This window comes from Misgurnus anguillicaudatus, chromosome 23 (genome assembly GCF_027580225.2).
Source record: "Misgurnus anguillicaudatus chromosome 23, ASM2758022v2, whole genome shotgun sequence".
Taxonomy (NCBI): domain Eukaryota; kingdom Metazoa; phylum Chordata; class Actinopteri; order Cypriniformes; family Cobitidae; genus Misgurnus; species Misgurnus anguillicaudatus.
In genome coordinates, this window is record NC_073359.2 from 3,920,118 (window position 1) to 3,941,726 (window position 21,609).

General features: G+C 42.1%; 2 protein-coding genes across 3 annotated transcripts in view; both read right to left on the reverse strand.

Annotated features, from left to right (window-relative positions):
* Positions 1 to 21,609, reverse strand: part of LOC141359642 (uncharacterized) — a 252,291-nt gene that overhangs the window by 192,609 nt on the left and 38,073 nt on the right. The window lies entirely within an intron of this gene.
* LOC141359291 (uncharacterized) overlaps positions 1 to 21,609 on the reverse strand; it is an 88,627-nt gene that overhangs the window by 16,718 nt on the left and 50,300 nt on the right. The window contains exons 3-6 of one of the 2 annotated variants that reach the window (XM_073861501.1): positions 5,641 to 5,988; positions 5,456 to 5,567; positions 3,733 to 3,872; positions 3,276 to 3,596 (exon numbers count right to left, since the gene is read on the reverse strand). In XM_073861501.1, coding sequence (XP_073717602.1) covers positions 3,276 to 3,596; positions 3,733 to 3,872; positions 5,456 to 5,567; positions 5,641 to 5,988 — 921 coding nt within the window. Of the gene's footprint in view, positions 1 to 3,275; positions 3,597 to 3,732; positions 3,873 to 5,455; positions 5,568 to 5,640; positions 7,169 to 21,609 lie in introns of those variants that run through there. The other variant, XM_073861500.1, reaches the window with a different exon arrangement.

A 21,609-nucleotide genomic window follows, 5' to 3' on the forward strand; every position in this document is an offset into this window, starting at 1 on the left:
ATTTCAGACCTCCTTGGTGGTTTATTAATGAGACCACCGTCATACTGTCCGACCGTACTAGAACGTGCTGATGTTGGAGTTTCGGTTGAAAGTGTCATAGCGCTAGGATAACCGCCCACTTCTCGAGGTGGTTGATATGTAGCTGAGACAATTGGTTGTTTTTACGAACCGAAGGCGGGTTCGCCGTCGCAGTGCGCGCCCCAGCCCGTCGCAGACGCATCCGTGGTCACCACTTTCCTCCTGCTCACGGAGCCGAGCTCCGTGCCCGGGAGGAAAAGGTGAGGGGATGTCTATATCGAAACCGCTTTCACGCAGCTGTACGTGATTTTGATTAATAAGCGGCCCGACAACCAAGCACGGGGCGGAACTTTCGCTTTCAACCAAAACTGAAACGGTCTCGTGAACAGCATTCCCAACGGTATTAGTGGGGATGCTGCTGCCATAAGACCCAGCATTTTTTGGAATCATTTGAGAGGGAGATGTGAACCCGCTCTGAACGACGCTTCCTCACGTCTGACCATGAGCGCGCGTTCCGGTGTTAGCCATGCTCGCGTCTTTATCGAGTCAAGCGTCATGCCTAAGAACGCGAACCGCTGCGTGGGGGTGAGCAAACTCTTCTGGAGGTTGATTTTGAACCCTAAATTCTCCAAACGCTGGAGTACAACGGTCTTGTGCGCGATAATTTCCCTCTCCGACTGGGCTAGAATAAGCCAGTCGTCGAGGTAATTCAATATGCGGATGCCGCTCTGTCTGAGAGCTATCGGAATGTGAAAGTAAGCGTCTTTCAGATCCACTGATATGAACCAATCGCCCAGTCGAATTAATGCCATGATTCATCTGGGTGTAAGCATTTTGAATGGCCGTTTGACAAGAGCGTGATTCAAAACGCGTAGATCCAATATCGGTCTGAAGCCGCCGTCTTTCTTTGTAACGAGAAAATAACGACTGTAAAAGCCTGATTCCCTTTGATCCGCCAGGACCGTCTCTATCGCGTCTTTTAGTAATAAAGAACGCACCTCTTCCCTGAGGATCTGCATGCGATCGTCTGGGACAGCGGTGTAGAGAACGCCACAAAACCGGGGTGGTCTCCAAGCGAATTGAAGTAAATAACCATGTTGGATCACGTTTAGAATCCAGCTGGGCATACTGGGGGTGGATTGCCAAACGTGAAGTTTGACAGCGAGCATCGATATGCTTATGGACGGTGAGCCATGTGTATGTGTGTACAGAGGAGGAAATTAGCTCTTTTCGTGAAAAGGTAAAAATTGGTTTCTCGCTGTTATAGCGAGGGTGTGTCCAGCACCCGAGGGGACTGAAACACGCAGAACTTTCCAGTGCGGGCCGGCCGAATTGGGACCATAGCCTCTTTTCCTCCTCAGACTCTCATCAGGGAGGCGGCGCCGGCGCCGCTGCCAGCTCAGCTCATCCTAGGACGGGGGCTGCGGCATCGAGGTGGACCAGCCGGTCATGCAGGACGTTGGCGCTTAACCTCTGGTTCAGCTCTCTGCTGGGGTTGTGCTGGTGCTGGTTTGGGGTGCTGAGCTGACAGCGGTTTTGGGCGGCCGGTCTCAAACGCTGAGGCAGATCGTTTAGGTAGGAAATGCCGCATAGCCTGCGACGATTTCTTTGCCTCAGTGAAGCGCTGGGTAAACCCTCCCACAGCAAAGCCAAAGAGCCCCGAAGGCGACACGGGCGAGTCAAGTAGGGCAACCCAATCCGTGTCCTTGATCTCTGTCAGGTTCAGTCACAGATGTCTCTCCAGAACAACCAGGCTAGCCATGGCTCTTCCCACAGCCTGAGTGGAGACTTTGTTAGCGCGGAGGGGCAGGTCAGTCGCGCTGCGCAGGTCCTCAAAGGATGACGTGTCAGGGCCTGCCTCGTCCATATCACGAAGGAGCTTTGCCTGGTAGACTTGCAGCACTGTCATCGTGTGGAGAGCAGATGCAGCATGGCCATCGGCGGAGTAGGATTTCGACGCTAAGGTTGATATTAGACGGCAGGGCTTCAAAGGGTGGTTCATCTTTGACCTCCAACCACCGGCCGAGGATGGGCAGAGGTGGGAAGCGTCAGACTCCTCGAGCTGCGGCAGCTTGGTGTGGAGTGAGGAGCGCGCCAGGACTTAGTGAGCTCTTGGTGAACCTCCGGGAAGAGGCTGCTGGCGGGATGGTTGACGATGCCCGGGCTGCAGGAACCACTCATCCAGATGGCTGAGTTGAGGCTCTGACGGCAGCGACAACTGAATATTGAGCTCCGCTGTAGCTTGAGTAAGGATGCGGATGAGCTCTGAGTCGTGTTGACGTGACTCGGTGGGCTCTTCAGCGGCGGCGGCGTGGCTGTCGTCATCCGAAACCGCCCAATCCTCTAACTCCTCAGAGAATGACATCAGCTTAACGGTGTCACCGGACCCAAAGGAAACCATGCCGCTAGCACTTGGCAGGGGGCATTGGTCCTTATGAACAAAGGTGACAGGACGACGGCAAGGAGACGGATTACGCGGGGGATGAGCCAGCGTGGACTCGGTCTCAGGGTGCCTCTCGACTTCACGGCTCTGCTGCTGTTTAGGCGGGAGGGCACGGGAAGCCTTCCTCTTGAAAGTATCGAGGCGGGAGCGCAGCACTGCGATGGAAAGGAGCTCGCAGTGGGTGCAGCCCACCCCGGTAAGCACGGACCCAGACAGAGGACGCACTCATTGTGGAGGTCCCCCACACGCAAAGGGGCTCGGCATTAGCCACAGTGCCGAAGCGGCATTATCTCAACGCGCTTCTTGCTCTTTTAGAATAAAATTCACTCTTTTATACTCAACTGGAAAGCGGCAGGGGAACACGCTGGTGTGTAGTAGTCTGCTGCAGTGCTCAGATCGACCGCGAATAAGGGCTTTTTCTTCAAAGCAGCGAGAAGGTTCGCGCTGAAGGAGAAAAATAGTGAGCTTTTGACGCTTTATCCTGGACTTATATAAGGACGTGGGCCACGCCCCGCGCAGGCTGAAACGCCATTGGTCTGTATTTTCTACAGACGTTAACCAATAGGCTTCAATCACGGAGTAAACAGGAGTTTCCCCCATAGTGTCAGCAACTGACGCAATTCGAAGTGAACCGTATTGAAAGGGAACTCAAATGATTGATAGCATTGGCATTTTTATATTTAAAATGTAATCTACTCATGTTTAACGAAAGATAAATAAAACAAAAAATGTAAGGACCCAAAACATCATAAATATATTCATCAAATCTGAACAGTGAAAGCAGCTTTACAGAGAGTTTATTTTGAGCAGTTACCTGTTACAGTAAGAGTGACTCCAGGATAAGCAGAAACTTCTTCTGATGTGTTAGTGATGACGTTGAAGTAATAAAATCCAGTGTCACTCATGTTGATGTCTTTGATTCTCAGTGTGTTTCGCAAAAAATCCAAATGACTAGAAAACTGTTGATCCTCACGCAGTCTAAGTTCTGTTTGATCATAGTAATCCCAGTATGTTTTCTCTGCTGTATATCCAGTGGGATGTGAGTATGAAGAGTGAATATCTACTGTTGATCCCACTAAAGCACAAACTTGTGTAGAGGTGTAAGTCACAGCCCAACAGCTACTGTTAGAAAGACCTGAAAGAGTCACAAAATACTGCTGTAACATTCACAATCAATTACAAACACACTCATACTGTATATGAATCAACAAGAAAACTGCAAACTTTGTTCTTCCATTTTAATTTAAATATTTTATAAATTTCAGACTCACACACAGATGAAGAGGGATAGCAGGAATAACTGTTAGTGTTTCCAATTGATGACACAAATATGCTGTGGCTAAGTGTTAAATGTTTTCCATTCTTGAACCAGCTGTAACCACGTCGCAGTAGTGGGCCTTCTCTGCTGGCCCTATAAAAAATAAAAATATATATTTTTAAAAGTGTTAAATGTTTTTTCTTTAGTATGCTTTTTATTTCTTTTCATTGGTGTAATGTCCGCAAAATTTGTTAGTTTTGTTAAGGTTGAACCGGAGTACCCTCAAAAATTCACATAAAAATAAGCTTACTCTGGGACCAGCTCTACAGATACTGCTAGGCTTGTGTTGAAGGACAACACATCTGATTTGTTACAATCATTGGTGACAGAAACATCAACCAATCAAATTTTGACGTTTATTGACAGCACGTCCTCTAGGTCTAGCAAAGTGCCCAGCGCTACCCCTAACGTCTGTCGTTAATTTCCAACGTGAGCGTGAAATTCAGTTTTTAAAGAAAATGACATCTGCTGTTGCAAATATACGCGATCTTGTTGCCCTCAGCACAAGAAGTTATTTTGTTGGCCGTGTTTACTTTTTAATACGAGTAAAGGGACATAGAATGATTCTGGCTTTGACAGTCTGAACAGGTTCACGAAGGCAGCCCTTAAACACCAAGGCTCAGTGGCCAGTTGCATAAAACTTTAAGACTAGTCTTTAAAGTTAGTCATGAATTTTTTTCTTCAAGACTGATCATAATTGTTTGAAGTATGTTACATAGAAAGATAGATTGGTCTAATTTAAATCCAAATAATAAGACTTATTAGCCCTAACTAATTGTTAGTTAGTCAGAATCATTCTTAAGACGCAGTCTTAACATCTTGGCTATGTTTATGCAACCGGCCACAGAGCGCCATAATGTCAGTCGTGCATTTAAAAACTTTTGCTGAATGTCGTGTGGATTTGCAACTTAACGAGTAGAGACAACAGGAGTTCAGGGTCCACAATGAGAGGGTCAGAAAGAACCGAGACATTCTGAAGCGTCTTAGTGGTTGTGTTCTCTTTTTGGGACAGCAAGAATTATCAGTGGACACGATGAATCCAGAGATTCGCTGAACAGTGGTAATTACTTGGAATTGTTAACGCTATTAGCGGAGCATGACGCTGACTTCCGACATCATCTTGCCATGGCCACAGTTTTTACAGGAACTTCAGGAAAAAATAAAAATTATATAATAAATGGCAGAAGTGTTAAATGATCACATCAAAGAAGAAATTAAACAAACAAATTTTGTGGCATTTATTGTGAATGAGACGACTGACTTCAGTAACACAGCGCAGCTCTCATGTCCTCGGGTATGTGACTGCAAAGTGACGGGTGAGTGCTTTACTACTTGCCGAGTATTGTATCATGCAGATTGTGGTTTGGATCTGATAATATTATTAAGGGGTTATGCACATTGTAATTGAGTGGTTCATGTTGCACTGATAGTAGCCTACTGTGGTATGTGGATGTGACACTATGTACACAGTGTGCAGAGGGGGATTACATTTATTGATACATGCAGTGAAATTTAGTCTGAGTTCAACCCACCCTTACCTAGCATACTGTTTTAGGTTAATTGTTGATCAGCTGTCATGTTGCTGAGTGCCTGTATGTGCAGCCGAATATGTGCATTATTTGCATATGGGTGCGTTAGCTGTAACAGATGAGTATGTATGTGGTTTACACGCTTACTGAAGGCCCTGACTCAAACCCCACGACACGCCACTGGTAAAAGGGCAGGCGTAATCACAGCTTAGTTTTACTCGCCGTCCTCTAGATTCAGGATTTATCTTCACCTGTAAAACTAAATAATCAAAACCTTACATTAGATGAGAAATGAAAAGAGTTTAACTGGACTGATGAGAATGTAAATGTACCTGAAACTGTTAGATTGACTGTGACTGAGCTGAGATGTTTAACTCCATCCTTCATAATGAACATGACCTGATATTCTCCACTGTCGCTCTCTCTCAGATCTGATATTATGAGATACGAGTTATCCTCAGTGATCCACTGCTTCACGCGTCCTGAGTAATCTGAATCTAAAGTCAAATCTTCAGGTTCATCTTTGTTTCTCCAGTTTGTTCTCTGTTTCTGACTGAACCAGAACCCAGTTTTGATGTTGATGTTTGAGTAATCGTAACTCACTGTAATCTTGTCCTCCGTCACAGCACAAATTTTCTGTTTATCACAGGTTACATTAAAGTTATCAAATGTTAGGGACCCTGAAAATAAATATGAAATATTATTGACATTTGTAACACAGTATAATGTACAAATGTAAGCATATTTTTGAGATCCAAATGTAAAATCCTGCATTAGAGAACATTCTTTTAAATCTGACCTACTTGATCACAGCACTGCTACATGGGCGGAGTGATTTGCACAACTCTGACCGAACCTCATCAGGGGGCTTCTTGGGTGCTGTGAGCAAAACACTCCACCCATGTAGCAGTGCTTCGCCTTCTAAGAATATAGTTCCCAGTATGTATACTGTTAAAAGATTGTGTGTCTCATATCACCTTGTTATTTGTACACGGTGTGACTATAAAAATCACAAATAGGAAAATGTTTGCGTTATTTTGTCACTTATTGGGAGCAGTTTGCTAGCTGGAGCCATTCACTTACAGACTTTGTGCTAAGCTAAGCTAGCGAGGGTTGCATCAGACAGAGTTATAGCATGCACGGAGATGAGAACGATATGTATGGACTTATCTAACTCTGGGGGATACGGTGAATAAGCTAAATTCCCAAAATATGGGCCAAAATTTAGCATTTTGGAGACCTCAAAAACACAGTGAACCAGTGAAATATTGTCAAATATTGATCTACCGGGGACACAATAGGTCTGGACTGGTCATGATGAATAACACACTCCAACACCCCAGCCAACCTATTGGCCAATGTCTTAGAGAGCAATTTATAGTCACTGCAGAGTAATGAAACCAATTGCCAACATTTGATGTCAGTCAGGTCGCCTTTCTTAGGTAAGAGGGTTAATACAGCTCTACGGCAACTCAAAGGTAGCTGTCCTTCTGCCATGCTTTTGTTCAATACCTCCAGCAGATCATTACTCAGTTCAGTCCAGAATGACTTATAAAAGTCCACTGGCAAGCCATCGATTCCCAGAATTTTTCCAGACTCCATGTCTTTAAGTGCATCACTCAACTCTCTGATATTCAAGACACCTGAAATCCCAGTGTTGGCTTCTTCTGACACCTGGGGTAAATCTTTAAAAAATTCACTGTCGTCCATATACTCTGCTCCAAGTTCATTTTTATACAAGTTCTCATAAAACAAAACTGCTCTCTTTCGAATGTCCGCAGGTTCTACTAACAATCCACCAGACTCAGATCGCAGGGCATGAATAGCCCTGTTCTGACCTTTTTTCTTCTCCAGATTGAAGCCAATTGTAACTTCTTTTTTGACAAAGAATCTAAGTAACCTTGATCTCCAGTTGTTTCAGCCAATTCCTGAAGTTTTACAATTACAGTCTCCAAAATGTTCATGCTCAAATTGTTCTCTTTAGTGACGTTCTGAGTGTATTGCACACAAAACTGTTTATTTGGGCCCGGTTGCATAAAGCACCTTAAGTTTTTCCCTTAAGTATGACACTTAAGGGGTAAATTCCCCTTAACTACTGCAAGAGAATAATTAAAGTGTTTTGCATATAATCCCTTAAATGGTTCTCTTAGGTAAAGGTTATCGTAAAGTGTTTCATGACAGCGACCCCGGTTTGTTGTTATAAAATACTATTGTTGCCATGGAGACGCAACAGAAAAAACGTAAGGGTTTTTCTGCAACACCCTTAATTTTAAGGGAAACATAAGGGTGAACTTAAGGGAAAATTACACTTAAGGTGCTTTATGCAACCGGGCCCTGGACCTTTGCAAAGTCCCACCACTGTCATAAAGATTTAAAAGAACTCTTGGTGGTTCTAAAATCTGTCATGGTTCTGCCATCTTGTCCTTTGTTTAATCTAGTCTTGTGGCAGAATCATGACAGACCCATGTTTTGTGTGGGTTCACGTGGTCTCAGTATTGGTTTACTAGACCACGTGTTCCATGTGTCTTGTCTCTTTTACCCCGCTCCCTTGTCATCCCCCTCATTATTGTTTGATTCGTGGTCTCAGTATTGGTTTACTAGACCACGTGTTCCCTGTGTCTTGTCTCTTTTACCCCGCTCCCTTGTCATCCCCCTCATTATTGTTTGATTTATATCACCTGTTCGCCTCTTGATTTGCTCCCCTATTTAATCCTCTTGTATTCATTGTCCTGTGCTTGTGCATTGTTCCTAAAACCTGTGAGTACGTTGTCTTTGAAGTCTAGTCTAGTAGTGTTTATTGTATTTAGTCAAGTTTATTGTTCAGTGTCACCCTGTCTAGTGTTAAGTGTAGTTAAGATCTAGTCTTGTTTAGTGTTCTCTCCCTTTGTTTAAGTATCTTGTTTATGTTATTTTGCCCCCTCGTGGGTTTTGTTTTCTGTTTTGTTCTTAATAAAGTCTTTAGTGTTCATTCATCTCTGTCTGCACTTGGGTTCATCCTACACCACATAACAGAATGCACAAGCCCATACAGAACCCAGCAGACAACCCGTGTCATCCCGCCAGGCGGCAGTCGGCTGACCTAGAACTTTGGTGGCAGTCGACTGCCGCCAACATGAAGATGGGCAAGGCCCCATTTCCTCCCCAGCAAAAGGGGTCCCTGAGGGGTATGCCCTGGCGGTGGAAGCGAGGAGGGTTTTGTTGCCAGAGACCCTCCTCAACTCCTATTTCATCGCGGGGCTCAACGTCCCTCCTCCCTTGCCTGAACGGGAGGAGTTGATCCGCCGCCCGTTCCATGAGGTGGTGGACAAGTTGTGTCGGGAGGAGCTTCAGGTACCCACCATGGGATCACCATCTGCCACGCTGCCATCTATCCCGGAGGGATGTATCTTGGGAGTGGTGGCGTCTGGCGACCCGTGTCTTCCTCCTTCGGCCCCTGAGAGCTCCTCCCCACCCATGTCGCTACGTGGAAAGCGAGAGCGGAGAGTTTCGTGGGAGTCGCCATCCAAGGGGTCCTCTTCGGAACCTGCTGCTCCCACCACAGTTTTCCCCTCGCCTGCCATGGCGTCTGCACTACGCCCCAGTAAGAAGAGGAAGAGGGGGTTGACTTCTCCGTCTGCGCAGCCACCGCTGCAGCCCCTGCCGTCTGCACAGCCAACCGCAGTGCCCCCTGACACTGTCACTGTCTCGTCTCCGCTGCCGGACGCAGTGCCCCCTGTCACTGTCTCGTTTCAACTGCCGGACGCAGCGCCCCTGTCTCTGTTCCTGTCTCGTCTCCGCTGCCGGATGCAGCGCCCCCTGTCTCTCCAGCTCCTTCTGTTGCTTCCTCCCCAGCACTGTCATCTTGTTTGTCTGCCTGGTCCCCTGCTACTGTCTCCATGTCCTCCCTTGACTCTCTCTCCTACCCTGTGAGTCCTGGCTCGCCCCCATCTGCTCCCCTGTCTACCCCTACCACGCCCTGGAACCCTGCCTTGCCTCCTTTTGTTCCCCTTTCCCAGCCTGCATCCCCAACCAAGCCGATTGCCTCCAAGCTCCCCACCAAGTCTGCCCGGACTCCTCGTCCCAAGCTCTCCACTACCCTTGAACCCAAGACCCCTTGCCCACCCAGCTCCACCCTACCTGGACTTCCTTTTGTGAACACTGTTTTGCCTCCACCCCCCCTCCCTTGTTTGTTGTTTTTATTATGTCACCCCAACCCTCTTGTATTGTATTCTTGTCTCCCATTGATGTTATTTGTCATGTTTTCTTGGTGTCTGTCTATCTGTCAGTCTGTCTTGTCCCATGTCTAGTGTTCCCCTGGGGAGCGTCTGGAAGCCGCTCCTTTAGGGGGGGATTCTGTCATGGTTCTGCGATCTTGTCCTTTGTTTAATCTAGTCTTGTGGCAGAATCATGACAGACCCATGTTTTGTGTGGGTTCACGTGGTCTCAGTATTGGTTTACTAGACCACGTGTTCCCTGTGTCTTTTTTACCCCGCTCCCTTGTCATCCCCCACATTATTGTTTGATTTATATCACCTGTTCCCCTCTTGATTTGCTCCCCTATTTAATCGTCTTGTATGCATTGTTCCTAAAACCTGTGAGTATGTTGTCTTTGAAGTCTAGTCTAGTAGTGTTTATTGTATTTAGTCAAGTTTATTGTTCAGTGTCACCCTGTCTAGTGTTAAGTGTAGTTAAGATCTAGTCTTGTTTAGTGTTCTCTCCCTTTGTTTAAGTATCTTGTTTATGTTATTTTGCCCCCTCGTGGGTGTTGTTTTCTGTTTTGTTCTTAATAAAGTCTTTAGTGTTCATTCATCTCTGTGTGCACTTGGGTTCATCCTACACCACATAATAAAATCATTCCAAAACAACTTGAACATTTCCTTAAAAGGGGAAATAAAAGGCAACATCAAAAAAAGCATGTGAAATGGCTAATAACACTTAAATAACCTAACATTTAACCTCTTAAACCCTGAGGACCCAGGCCCGGGTACAAAATTTCGTATTTTGACTCAAATAAAATATTCTTTTAATCTTTAATGGTCCATCATGGACCCCAGTAACACATATGAGATACTGTTTGAAAGCTTAGACTCTCTACTTTCTCCAGATATGCATCACTTTGAGAAATCTTTTACTGTAAGAAAGTTATTTACACTTAATTTACACTATCACCCCCCCCCATAATTTTTTATATGATTTAATATTCACATATTTCATATTTTTCAAGTATGACAAACATGGGCAAGTCTTATATCAAATGAAAGCTCTCATTCTCAGGAATAAGGCTACAGCGTTCTATTATCAACACATATCCAACAATAGTTGAATGAATAATAAGGTAAAAAATCGTCTTTTGTAAACATATGGGAAAATTGAGTGTGGACTGCCTCAGATAGCACATATAGCCAAACAAATGATACACCATCTTTTCTCTTAGGTCCTACTCTAAAAAATGAGTCCATTCACAGCATTTTCTTAGGTTGTGTGCATGAATAATCCCTTGTTATTTATTATATGTCCAAAACAAAAAATTAATATTTATATGAAAAATGTATTTTCGGACACTTCAGTAAAATGAAAATAACTTTTGAATGCGACATGCTAAGGAGATCATTCTTTTTTTGGGTGTTTACTGTCTGCTGCTGGTAACAACCAGAACTGTCTGCAGTCTGCTAGAGCACCCAGAACCAGAGTTATACACTATCAGAGGCAGTATTTACAACATATAAAAAGAAAATTTGGTGTTTCATCATATGAAAAACAACATTAATAACACTATTTGTCACAAACAGCAGCTTTTTATGTAACTTCAAAGGGTTTTCTTTAAAATGATATAAAGAAATTGCATTTATTCCACTGTATGTGGTTATGGGAGCACTTCAAATGTTTTTAGGCAGAAATTTTATACAAAAAGGGTATTATTCCTCCCATCAGTTGGAGTAAAATAACTTTTGCATAGATTATGATAGAGAAAAAAATATTTTTTCTTCTGTAAGCTGGCAATTGCTGGAATCAAATAAAACTGTCTGCAGGTTTCGTTCCCACTCAGGGCCAGAGTTATACACTTTTAAATACAGACTTTAGAAAAAAAACATCAAAAAGCGCCTATTTATTTTTGTGCTTATTAGAGGACTGACATCACATACAACCATGTTTAGCACTTTCAACAGTGTTTTATGTAATTTCAAAGGGTTTCCTGTAAAATGATACCAAACATTTGTATGTAAACCTCTGCATGTGGGTATGGGAAGCTTTTGAAATTGGGTAGGCCAAATCCAGGCGAAAATCCCCAAAATAGCTTCAGGGTGGAAGATAAATAATTTTTTTTGTTATGCTTGGGGAGCTGTGCAAAACTCTTGAGCAGGTTGGCAGCAGAGAGGTTTCCTGAAAAATATTTATCACCCAACAAATTAGAATTAAGTTGCCAGTATGCACTCATTGGCTTAATGGAGTTTAATAATGCAGCACACTGTACCATGCTTTGATCCCAAAAACTTAATGGAGTAATTATATGTTTTTTATAATACTACAGTGATGTTTAAAAACATAAAACCTTTCGACATGATTTCTACCCAAATCTGACATTGTGCAGTTAAAATCACCACCCAATATTAAGTTTGGGTAAAAATTCTTTCCAAAAGTTGCTCTTACTTTCAAAAGCCTACCCTTGATTATCTCATAAATCTGATATGAGTGTGGAGTAAAACTCTTAGTAAAAAGAATAGCTCCTTCTCCACTAAGTGAGGTGTTGTGACTTAGCACAGACACCCCCTCCCACTCTCCCGTCCAATCAGCAGCATTTCTTAAATCACTGTGTGTCTCTTGCAACATGGCAACATCAATTTTCCTTTGCTTAATCACTTGAAACAGTTCTGCCCTCTTTTCCATTTCCCTTGCTCCATTAACATTTACTGTTGCAATATTTACTTCCCCCAATAGTTAAAGAAAAAGAAAAAAACATCACATCTAAAAATGCTCTATTAGGCTTTATCACTACCTTCATTACCATTGTCAGAAGTGACTATTTTCTTGAGTCTATAAATCTCTCTGTTTGTAAACAACCTTTCTGACATAAAGTGTCTTATCCACAACTGCTTTAAGTCAGGAAAAACTGCTTTACACAAACCCCACTCTTGTTTTTGGTAGCCCTAAGAAAGAGTTTGATCTCATCAACTTCATGAAAAATCAATCTAAGACAAACTGATGCTAGAATCAGAAGATTCATTGCCACTTTCCATTTCGTCTTCATCAAACACATCCTCTACCTCCGCTTTTTTAGCTCTGACATTTTGTGAATCTCCAGATTTTTTTCTTTTAGAAGGAACTTTTAACATAGTTTGTTCCGTCTCTCTCACCATTTCAGGGTTATTCCAATGCAAATTAGGCTGTGAAACAGTAAAGTCACTATCATTATCACTATATCTGTATTAACACCAGTTAATACACTCTAAAAACCGTTGGGTTATTTGTTTTTACCCAATAGGTGGGTTAAACATATTGGGTTGTTCTGTTGGGTTATTCCTAGCTTGTATTGGGTTATTTCCATAACAACCCAGAGAGTTGGGTTAAAATCGGGCTCACGTCACGCATTTTGAATTTCAACGGTTGACCGGTGCCTAGGGTTGCCACCTGTCCTGGTTTTACCGGGATTGTCCTTCTTTTTAATAACCTGTCCCGGGAAATTTGTCAACTCTCCCGGGACACTGAATGTCCCGGTTTTCGAAAAGCTATGTGAATATGTTATTTAGCGCGCGCAGCAGAGCAGAGACCTTGCGTCTTTGTGTGTGTGTGTGCCTCAGAGCGCCCCAAAAGCGAAAATATAAGACACGTGTACGAAAGTGTACCCCTGTCTTATAAGCGTTCAAAATAATGACAATCTTGCACAGTGAACAGTTTGTAACAGTGACATATGGGTTAAATGATTGTAAAAGACATGTTGAGGTGAGTTCAACAAGTTTAATTTCATGTTCATTATTCAGGCCATCTAGTTGCTATTTAGACCTGTTTAAATGGAATATAAATAAAACAGTTGCTTATAAATGGTACACTCTAAAAACCGTTGGGTTATTTGTTTTACCCAATAGGTGGGTTAAACATATTGGGTTGTTCTGTTGGGTTATTCCTAGCTTTTATTGGGTTACTTCCATAACAACCCAGAGAGTTGGGTTAAAATCGGGCTCACGTCACACATTTTGAATTTCAACGGTTGACCGGTGCCACTGCTGAGTGCGGACAGACACGAGAGGTACGTTTTAAAATATATATCTCTGTGTAATGTTTTATTTTGCTACAAAGTGTGTTTAAGCTGTAACACACAGTAAGTCACGTTTAAATAAGTGTACAAAAACGCTGTTGTCTAGTTTTTGTCCGTTACACCTCTTCCATTCATTAACTGTTACCGATGCCAAACGCGTTTTTAAGCCATCATAAACGTAGAGAGACATCGCTATTTATTTTAATACTAAACAGCACCAACAGCATGGTCCCTTACGAAAATGAATCATTTCTTCTTTTAGTAACGTTAGTTTCATGGCGTATTGATTGCCATATTGCTTTAACCATGCTTTCTGTAACAGACAATGTTTTTTGGTTTAAAGTGTAGTAAAAACCGTTTTTTAACTTTTGTAAGGGATGCAACCGGCTGTTTTTTGCTCCAAATATTTTTTTAGCCGGTCTGTGTTATAGACACAGAGCTGTAATATAAATGTGATTCTGAATGTAAATGTCTTAAGAAATGACTCGATGGCATTTTTATTGTCGTCTTACTTCAGTATAATCCATGATAAAGCGCTGCACGTCTACTACTGTTTACTGTAACCCCGGTAACGGTTGAATTTGCAATTCAGCGCCATCTACTGTCAAACTAGAGTTTTTATTCAGCATGCCAGATGTGTTTGCTTTGAGATTTAATTAATTATTCTTTTCTTTAAATGTAGACATTCTTGGAGATGTTGCATTAAAAACCTTACAAAATGGCCAGCAAGATGATTCAGCCTTCCTACAGTACCAAGAGGCAAAGCAAACATTTATTAATTTGCAACCTGTAAGTATCATTTATGAGACTTCGTTTTTTTATCCTGTTTATGTGTGCATATTTACATTGTGAAAATTCTGCCTTCAGGTCAGAAAACAAACATAATTCAGCATTTGGAGGAGGAGGTATGACGAAGACTTGTCCTGCTATGGGATGAATTTGACTAATCACAAGCCTTTGTTATCATGGGGAGGCATGGCCCAGGAGCAAGACCAGCAGTTGACATGTGCTTTAATATTTTTTTTTTACATTTTATACAGAGTATCCCAAGCCTTTTACTACTGTTAGTAGTTTCTGTAACACACAATACATTTTGTACCATGTGATGTTTCCTGAACACACTCACCTGCTTAAAGGGACAGTTCCCCCAAAAATGAAAATTGTCCTAATTTTCTTCCTCTCCTGTCGTTACAAACCTGTACACATTTTTTTTGTTCTGATGACCACAAAGGAAGATATTTTGAGTAATGTTTGAAACCAGACAGATTGTGGGCCCCATTGACTGTCATAGTAGGAAAAAAGAATACTGTGGGGATGAATGGGGCTCGTGATCGGTCTGATTTCAGGCATTCTTTGAAGTGTACCTTTGTGGTTATCAGAGTAAAGACTTATATACAGGTTTATAACAACATGAGCGGGAGAAAATTATGACAAAATGTGTGAACTATGCTTTTAAGCAGTTTTTAGTTGGATAAGATTGAGTAGATTTGTTTTGTTTTTATGTTTTTGTTTATTTATGTATGTATATATTTATGTATGTGTGTATGTATTTATGCTTCTATACATGTATGTATTTATACATTTAAATGCAGGTGCAAATGACTAAATGTAAATAAAGCATTATAAATGTATTTGTAAGTTTTGTATTATTTATTTATAAAGCAAATAATAGTAAATAATAATAATAATAATAATAATAATGGGGTTAAAACAGCATTGCATAAATAACCCAACAAATTGGTTATTTCATAACCCAACTAATTGGGTAAAACTTTCTACCCAATGCATTGGGTTAAAATAACCCAACAATGGGTCGGTGCTATAGTAACCCACCATTGGGTTATTTATTGGGTTATTTTTAACCCAACTGTTTTTAGTGAGTATAAGCAGCTTATATAAATTGTAAAAGTGATTTACCTATTTAAACTTAATTAACAAATAATTGGGTAATACTTTACAAGGTTCATTAGTTTACTACATTAGTTAACATTAACTAATAATGAACTGCACTTATAAAGCAATTTTTTAAACCTTTGTTAATGTTAATAATACATGATTTAAATGTTGTTAACATCAATGCACTGTGAATTAACATGAATAAACCATGAAAAGTAATGTTAACAAAGATTAACAAATACAGTAACAAACATGCTGCTTACGGTTAGTTCATCTAAGTTAATACATTAACTAATGTTAACAAATAAGAATTGTAAAGTGTTGCCAATAATTGCATAGGTCTATAGAAATATTATGACATTTGGGGGGGGGGGGGACTTGTGAGCAAAACAATTGTTCGGGGTCATTGATATGTCCAGGTTTTTTATCAGACCTGGGTGGCAACCCTACCGGTGCCACTGCTGAGTGCGGACAGACACGAGAGGTACGTTTTAAAATATATATCTCTGTGTAATGTTTTATTTTGCTACAAAGCGTCTTTAAGCTCTAACACACAGTATCAGTCACGTTTAAATAAGTGTACAAAAACGCTGTTGTCTAGTTTTTGTCCGTTACACCTGTTCCATTCATTAACTGTTACCGATGCCAAACGCGTTTTTAAGCCATCATAAACGTAAAGAGACATCGCAATTTATTTTAATAGTAAACAACACCAACAGCATGATCCCTTACGAAAATGAATCATTTCTTCTTTTAGTAGTAACGTTAGTTTCATGGCGTATTGATTGCCATATTGCTTTAACCATGGTTTCTGTAACAGATAATGCTTTTTTGGTTTAAAGTGTAGTAAAAATCCTTTTTTTTTTTACTTTTGGGATGCAACCGGCTGTTTTTTGCTCCAAATATTTTTTTAGCCGATCTGTGTTATAGACACAGAGCTGTAATATAAATGTCATTCTGAATGTAAATGTCTTAAGAAATGACTCGATGGCATTTTATTGTCGTCTTACTTCAGTATAATCCCCTGATAAAGCGCTGTTTAATCATGCACGTCTGTTTACTGTAACCCCGGTAACGGTTGAATTTGCAATTCAGCGCCATCTACTGTCAAAGTAGAGTATTTATTACCATGCCAGATGTGTTTGCTTTGAGATTTAATTAATTATTCTTTTCTTTAAATGTAGACATTCTTGGAGATGTTGCATTAAAAACCTTACAAAATGGCCAGCAAGATGATTCAGCCTTCCTACAGTACCAAGAGGCAAAGCAAACATTTATTACTTTGCAACCTGTAAGTATCATTTATGACACTGTTTTTTTTAATCTTGTTTATGTGTGCATATTTACATTGTGAAAATTCTGTCTTCAGGTCAGAAAACAAACATAATTCAGTATTTGGAGGAGGAGGTATGAAGAAGACCCCATGTCCTCCTATGGGATGAATTCGACTAATCACAAGCCTTTGTTATCGTGGGGAGGCATGGCCCAGGACCAAGACCAGCAGTTGACATGTGCTTTAATATTTTTTTTACATTTCATACAGAGTATCCCAAGCCTTTCACTACTGTTAAGTAGTTTCTGTAACATACAATACATTTTGTACCAGGTGATGTTTCCTGAACACACTGTCACCTGCTTAAAGGGACAGTTCCCCAAAAAATGAAAATTGTCATAATTTTCTTCCTCTCCTGTCGTTACAAACCTGTACACATTTTTTTTTGTACTGATGACCACAAAGGAAGATATTTTGAGGAATGTTTGAAACCAAACAGATCATGAGCCCCATTGTCATAGTAGGAAAAAAGAATACTATGAAAATGAATGGGGCTCATGATCGGTTTGATTTCAAACATTCTTTGAAATATACCTTTGTGGTTATCAAAGTAAAGACTTATATACAGGTTTATAACAACATGAGAGGGAGAAAATGATGACAAAATGTGTGAACTATGCTTTTAAGCAGTTTTTAGTTGGATAAGATTGAGTAGATTTGTTTTGTTCTTATGTTTTTGTTTATTTATGTATGTATATATTTATGTATGTGTGTATGTATTTATGCTTCTATACATGTATGTATTTATACATTTAAATGCAGGTGCAAATGACTAAATGTAAATAAAGCATTATAAATGTATTTGTAAGTTTTGTATTATTTATTTATAAAGCAAATAATAATAATAATAATAATAATAATAATAATAATAATAATAATAATGGGGTTAAAACAGCATTGCAAAAATAACCCAACAAATTGGTTATTTCATAACCCAACTAATTGGGTAAAACTTTCTACCCAATGCATTGGGTTAAAATAACCCAACAATGGGTCGGTGCTATAGTAACCCACCATTGGGTTATTTATTGGGTTATTTTTAACCCAACTGTTTTTAGTGAGTATTGTTCTATGATTTTTTGAATAACAATGATAGGAATGCAAAACCGTCCATGGAACACTCGAAAACCACGACCAACCTCCCAGACCCAACCATCTCTAAAGGTCAGGATGGCCAGCTCCATACCACAGTGTTTCGCAAAGAAACAGATAGAAATACTATCTTACGAGCGGATAGCTTCCATCCGGTTTGGCTTAAACACAACATACCGTTTGGCCAATTCCAACGTCTTAGACGTATCTGCGATGAAAAATCAAGAGTATGAAAAGCAGGCCAAAATTATGACAAATCGTTTTACACAGAGGGGCCACAAAACAGAGGCAGTACAGACCGCCAACAAAAAAGCTCACTCCTCCCCAAGATCAGATCCGTTCAGAAAAAAGAAAAAAGAATCATCCAGTCAAGAGCAAGTTTATTTTGTTACTAAATACAGCAGTCTAGCCAATCCAATAAAACGTATAATTTTGTCGAACTGGAATCTATTGAAAAGTGACCCTATCCTTAGAGAAGTTTTTCGTGCGCCCCCCAAAATTAGTTTTAGGAGGGCCCCTACTCTTCGAGACAAACTAGTATCTAGTCATCTCAGCGTGAGCAAAAAGACCACTTGGCTTCACAGACAGATATTGGGTACGTACAAATGTGGATTTTGCAACCACTGTTCAAACATTAAAGAGTGTAAAAAGTTTATTGATTTTAAAACTAATAAGACATATAACATACAATCATCCATTAATTGCAATACCACTTTTGTAGTCTACCGTTTATCTTGTACATGTGGTTGCTTTTACATAGGCCGAACAAAGAGGCGTCTTAAAGACAGAATTTCAGAACATAAGAATGCTATTAAAAAGGCAAATTTTGATTACCCAATGGCCAAACACTTTTACAGTGCACATAATAGCAACCCAGATGGTTTAATGGTTGAAGGTCTAGAGACAATTAAAAAGAACATTAGGGGTGGTGATAGATTAAGAGTACTACTACAAAGAGAAACTTTTTATATATATAATTTGCAGGCTATGACATACCCAGCACTCAATGATGAAATTGACTTTAGTCCCTTTTTGTAATTGTTTTTTTTTTAAAGAGTTCTATCTATTGGTGTCTTTATGTCACAAGCCAGGGGCTGGCTGCTAGTGGTTAAGCCACGCCCCTTCTCAATCTCCACCTCGAGGAGGTCCCCAAAACCAACCCAATGACCAAACAACAACGAGGAACAGGTAAGTATAAAAAAATAATCTTTATTTATTTAAATATTTAAAATGTACTGGGAATTGGGAAAGGGAAAATTAAAACTAATGTCCGGCTCTGCCCTCCAGGGGAGCCACGAGCTAGGGAGTGACGGGGGGGTGGGGATAACGTCGGGGAACGGGCTCCCGCCTCTGGTTCCCTCTGCCCGTGGCGCGCTCCTTTTCCTTCCTGGAGGCAGAAATAAATCAAAGTCAGGGTTGGTGTAGACTCGTTCGTATCCGTGTACCTGTAGCTAGCTCGAGGCGGTTCGCCGCCTGTCTCACACAGCTCCTCGCTGGTCGACTCGCGCTCCTTCCCTGTTCTCTCTTTCTCCACAGATGACTGCTGGGACACAAAAGCACAATCAATCGGTCTCCAATGGTTCTCTCACCTCTGCGCTGACTACAGCGTTCGGCAGGTAATGCTCTCCTCACAGCTTGGTATCTCAGTGCTCACGCTGGTTCTCTCTCTCTCTCCACAGATGACTGCTGGGACACAAGGGCACAATGAATCGGTCTCCAATGGTTCTCTCACCTCCGTGCTGACTACAGCGTTCGGTAGGTAATGCTCTCCTCACAGCTCGGTATCTCAGTGCTCACGCTGGTTCTCTCTCTCTCTCCACAGATGACTGCTGGGACACAAGGGCACAATGAATCGGTCTCCAATGGTTCTCTCACCTCTATGCTGACTACAGCGTTCGGTAGGTAATGCTCTCTTCACAGCTTGGTATCTCAGTTGCTCACGCTGGTTCTCTCTCTCTCTCCACGGATGGCTGCTGGGACACAAGGGCACAATGAATCGGTCTCCAATGGTTCTCTCACCTCTGTGCTGACTACAGCGTTCGGTAGGTAATGCTCTCTTCACAGCTCGGTATCTCAGTGCTCACGCTGGTTCTCTCTCTCTCTCCACAGATGACTACTGGGACACAAGGGCACAATGAATCGGTCTCCAATGGTTCTCTCTCTCCACAGATGGCTGCTAGCTACCACTTCGAGGTAGGTACGGCTCTCTGCACAGCTCTCAAGGCACACTCCTCTTCCCTGTTGAGTTGGCAGGTTTTAACAGGTTATGCTTAATGTAACAGGGTGGCGGACTTACGATGGCTGGCTACGCGATGCGTCAACTGGACAGTGGTTTTTCCTAGGTGGCGCCGGGGGCCGAAACCCTCTCGGCGAGCTCGTTGGTCCACAGAGGGGCGAGAACGTCACGCCGGCACACCGGGTCGAGCGCTGCCCTTTCCTCGAGACCCGTTGGTCGATCGAAAACTGGACCGGGGCGCCCTCTCGTTGAGACCTCGGGGCGGCGGATCTCCTTCGCCTCAAACTCTGCGATGATGAAAAGAGGACACAGGTAAGGTAGCAGTAATACAGATAATACTCACGCACCGTCAATAGCACAGTTCTTCACCGCCACTCATAAACTCAAGTCCGCCGAGCGCCTAGCTGGGAAAATACTTCGAGATGCCAGTTCGTGGTTTTTAAGACTGAAACACACTCACAGCATAATCATGTACAGGTCTTACTCTAGGACCATAGTTCCTTTTTACCGTCTCTGAAGCGAGTGACTGGAGGCGGGGGCTACGTCGGACAAGACAACAGCAATCCCACTGCAAGACACAGCATTACACAGCACCACTTCAAGTGAAAATTTCTACATCCAAGACTCACCCACCACTCAGTGCACACAAGACGCCCGTCTTCCTTTCCTTCGCTCCGGACGGAAATATGGAGATGTTAACTCGGCCTAGTGTTTGTATTTCGTCACTGGAGCTGTTTCACACAAAGGCCCTTCGGCTCACCCACCGCGCTGGCTCAGGGGTAGGGCCGTCCGCTCTCTTTTGGAAACACTCAGAGATATATAGGTCAAATACATACACAATACTTCTGTAAGAAGATTCCGTTACTCACAACTGTTGTATTTTCTTTGTCCTAGATTGACTTCACGCTGTAATAGTTCCAAATGCGCAGACAGGGCGTTTTCCAGCCGCCAACACTATTCTTCCATAAACGTATACTCACAACGGTGCGTCTTTTCTCCCTTCGTTGCTTTCCTCCAAGGTCAGTATTTGTTTACTTCGTTTACTTCGCTTACCTTTAAGGTCTTCGGTATTTTCCTTCACGTAAATCTATAATCCAAAACGAGGGAGAGAGCAATACAGCAGTCCAAAATAGTGTACCAGGTGAGCCCAACTCAGCGCTACGGTCCACATCAACAACAGGAATAATCGACCTCAAACTGTGTTTCAAACTGATCTAAAATACTCCCCTGAGTGTTGTTCTCGCCCAATCACCCGGCGCTCCTCTTGATAACTCTCAGCTGCATGTAATTCGGCTGATTACAGCGTTCGCGGCGCTACCGGATGTCCGGTGTTTTCTTTTACCGGTCCGGGCGGAAACATCCGGGCGGAACCAAACTTGCCCAATTTTTGGTTCCGCCTAAAAGATCGTCACTCCTGTGACATTTACTCTAGTGTAATTGCCATCTAGTGGTCTTTTCTTGCAATGTTTTACATATGGGAATTCATTACCTTTGTAATGTCATTCAGGTGTTTG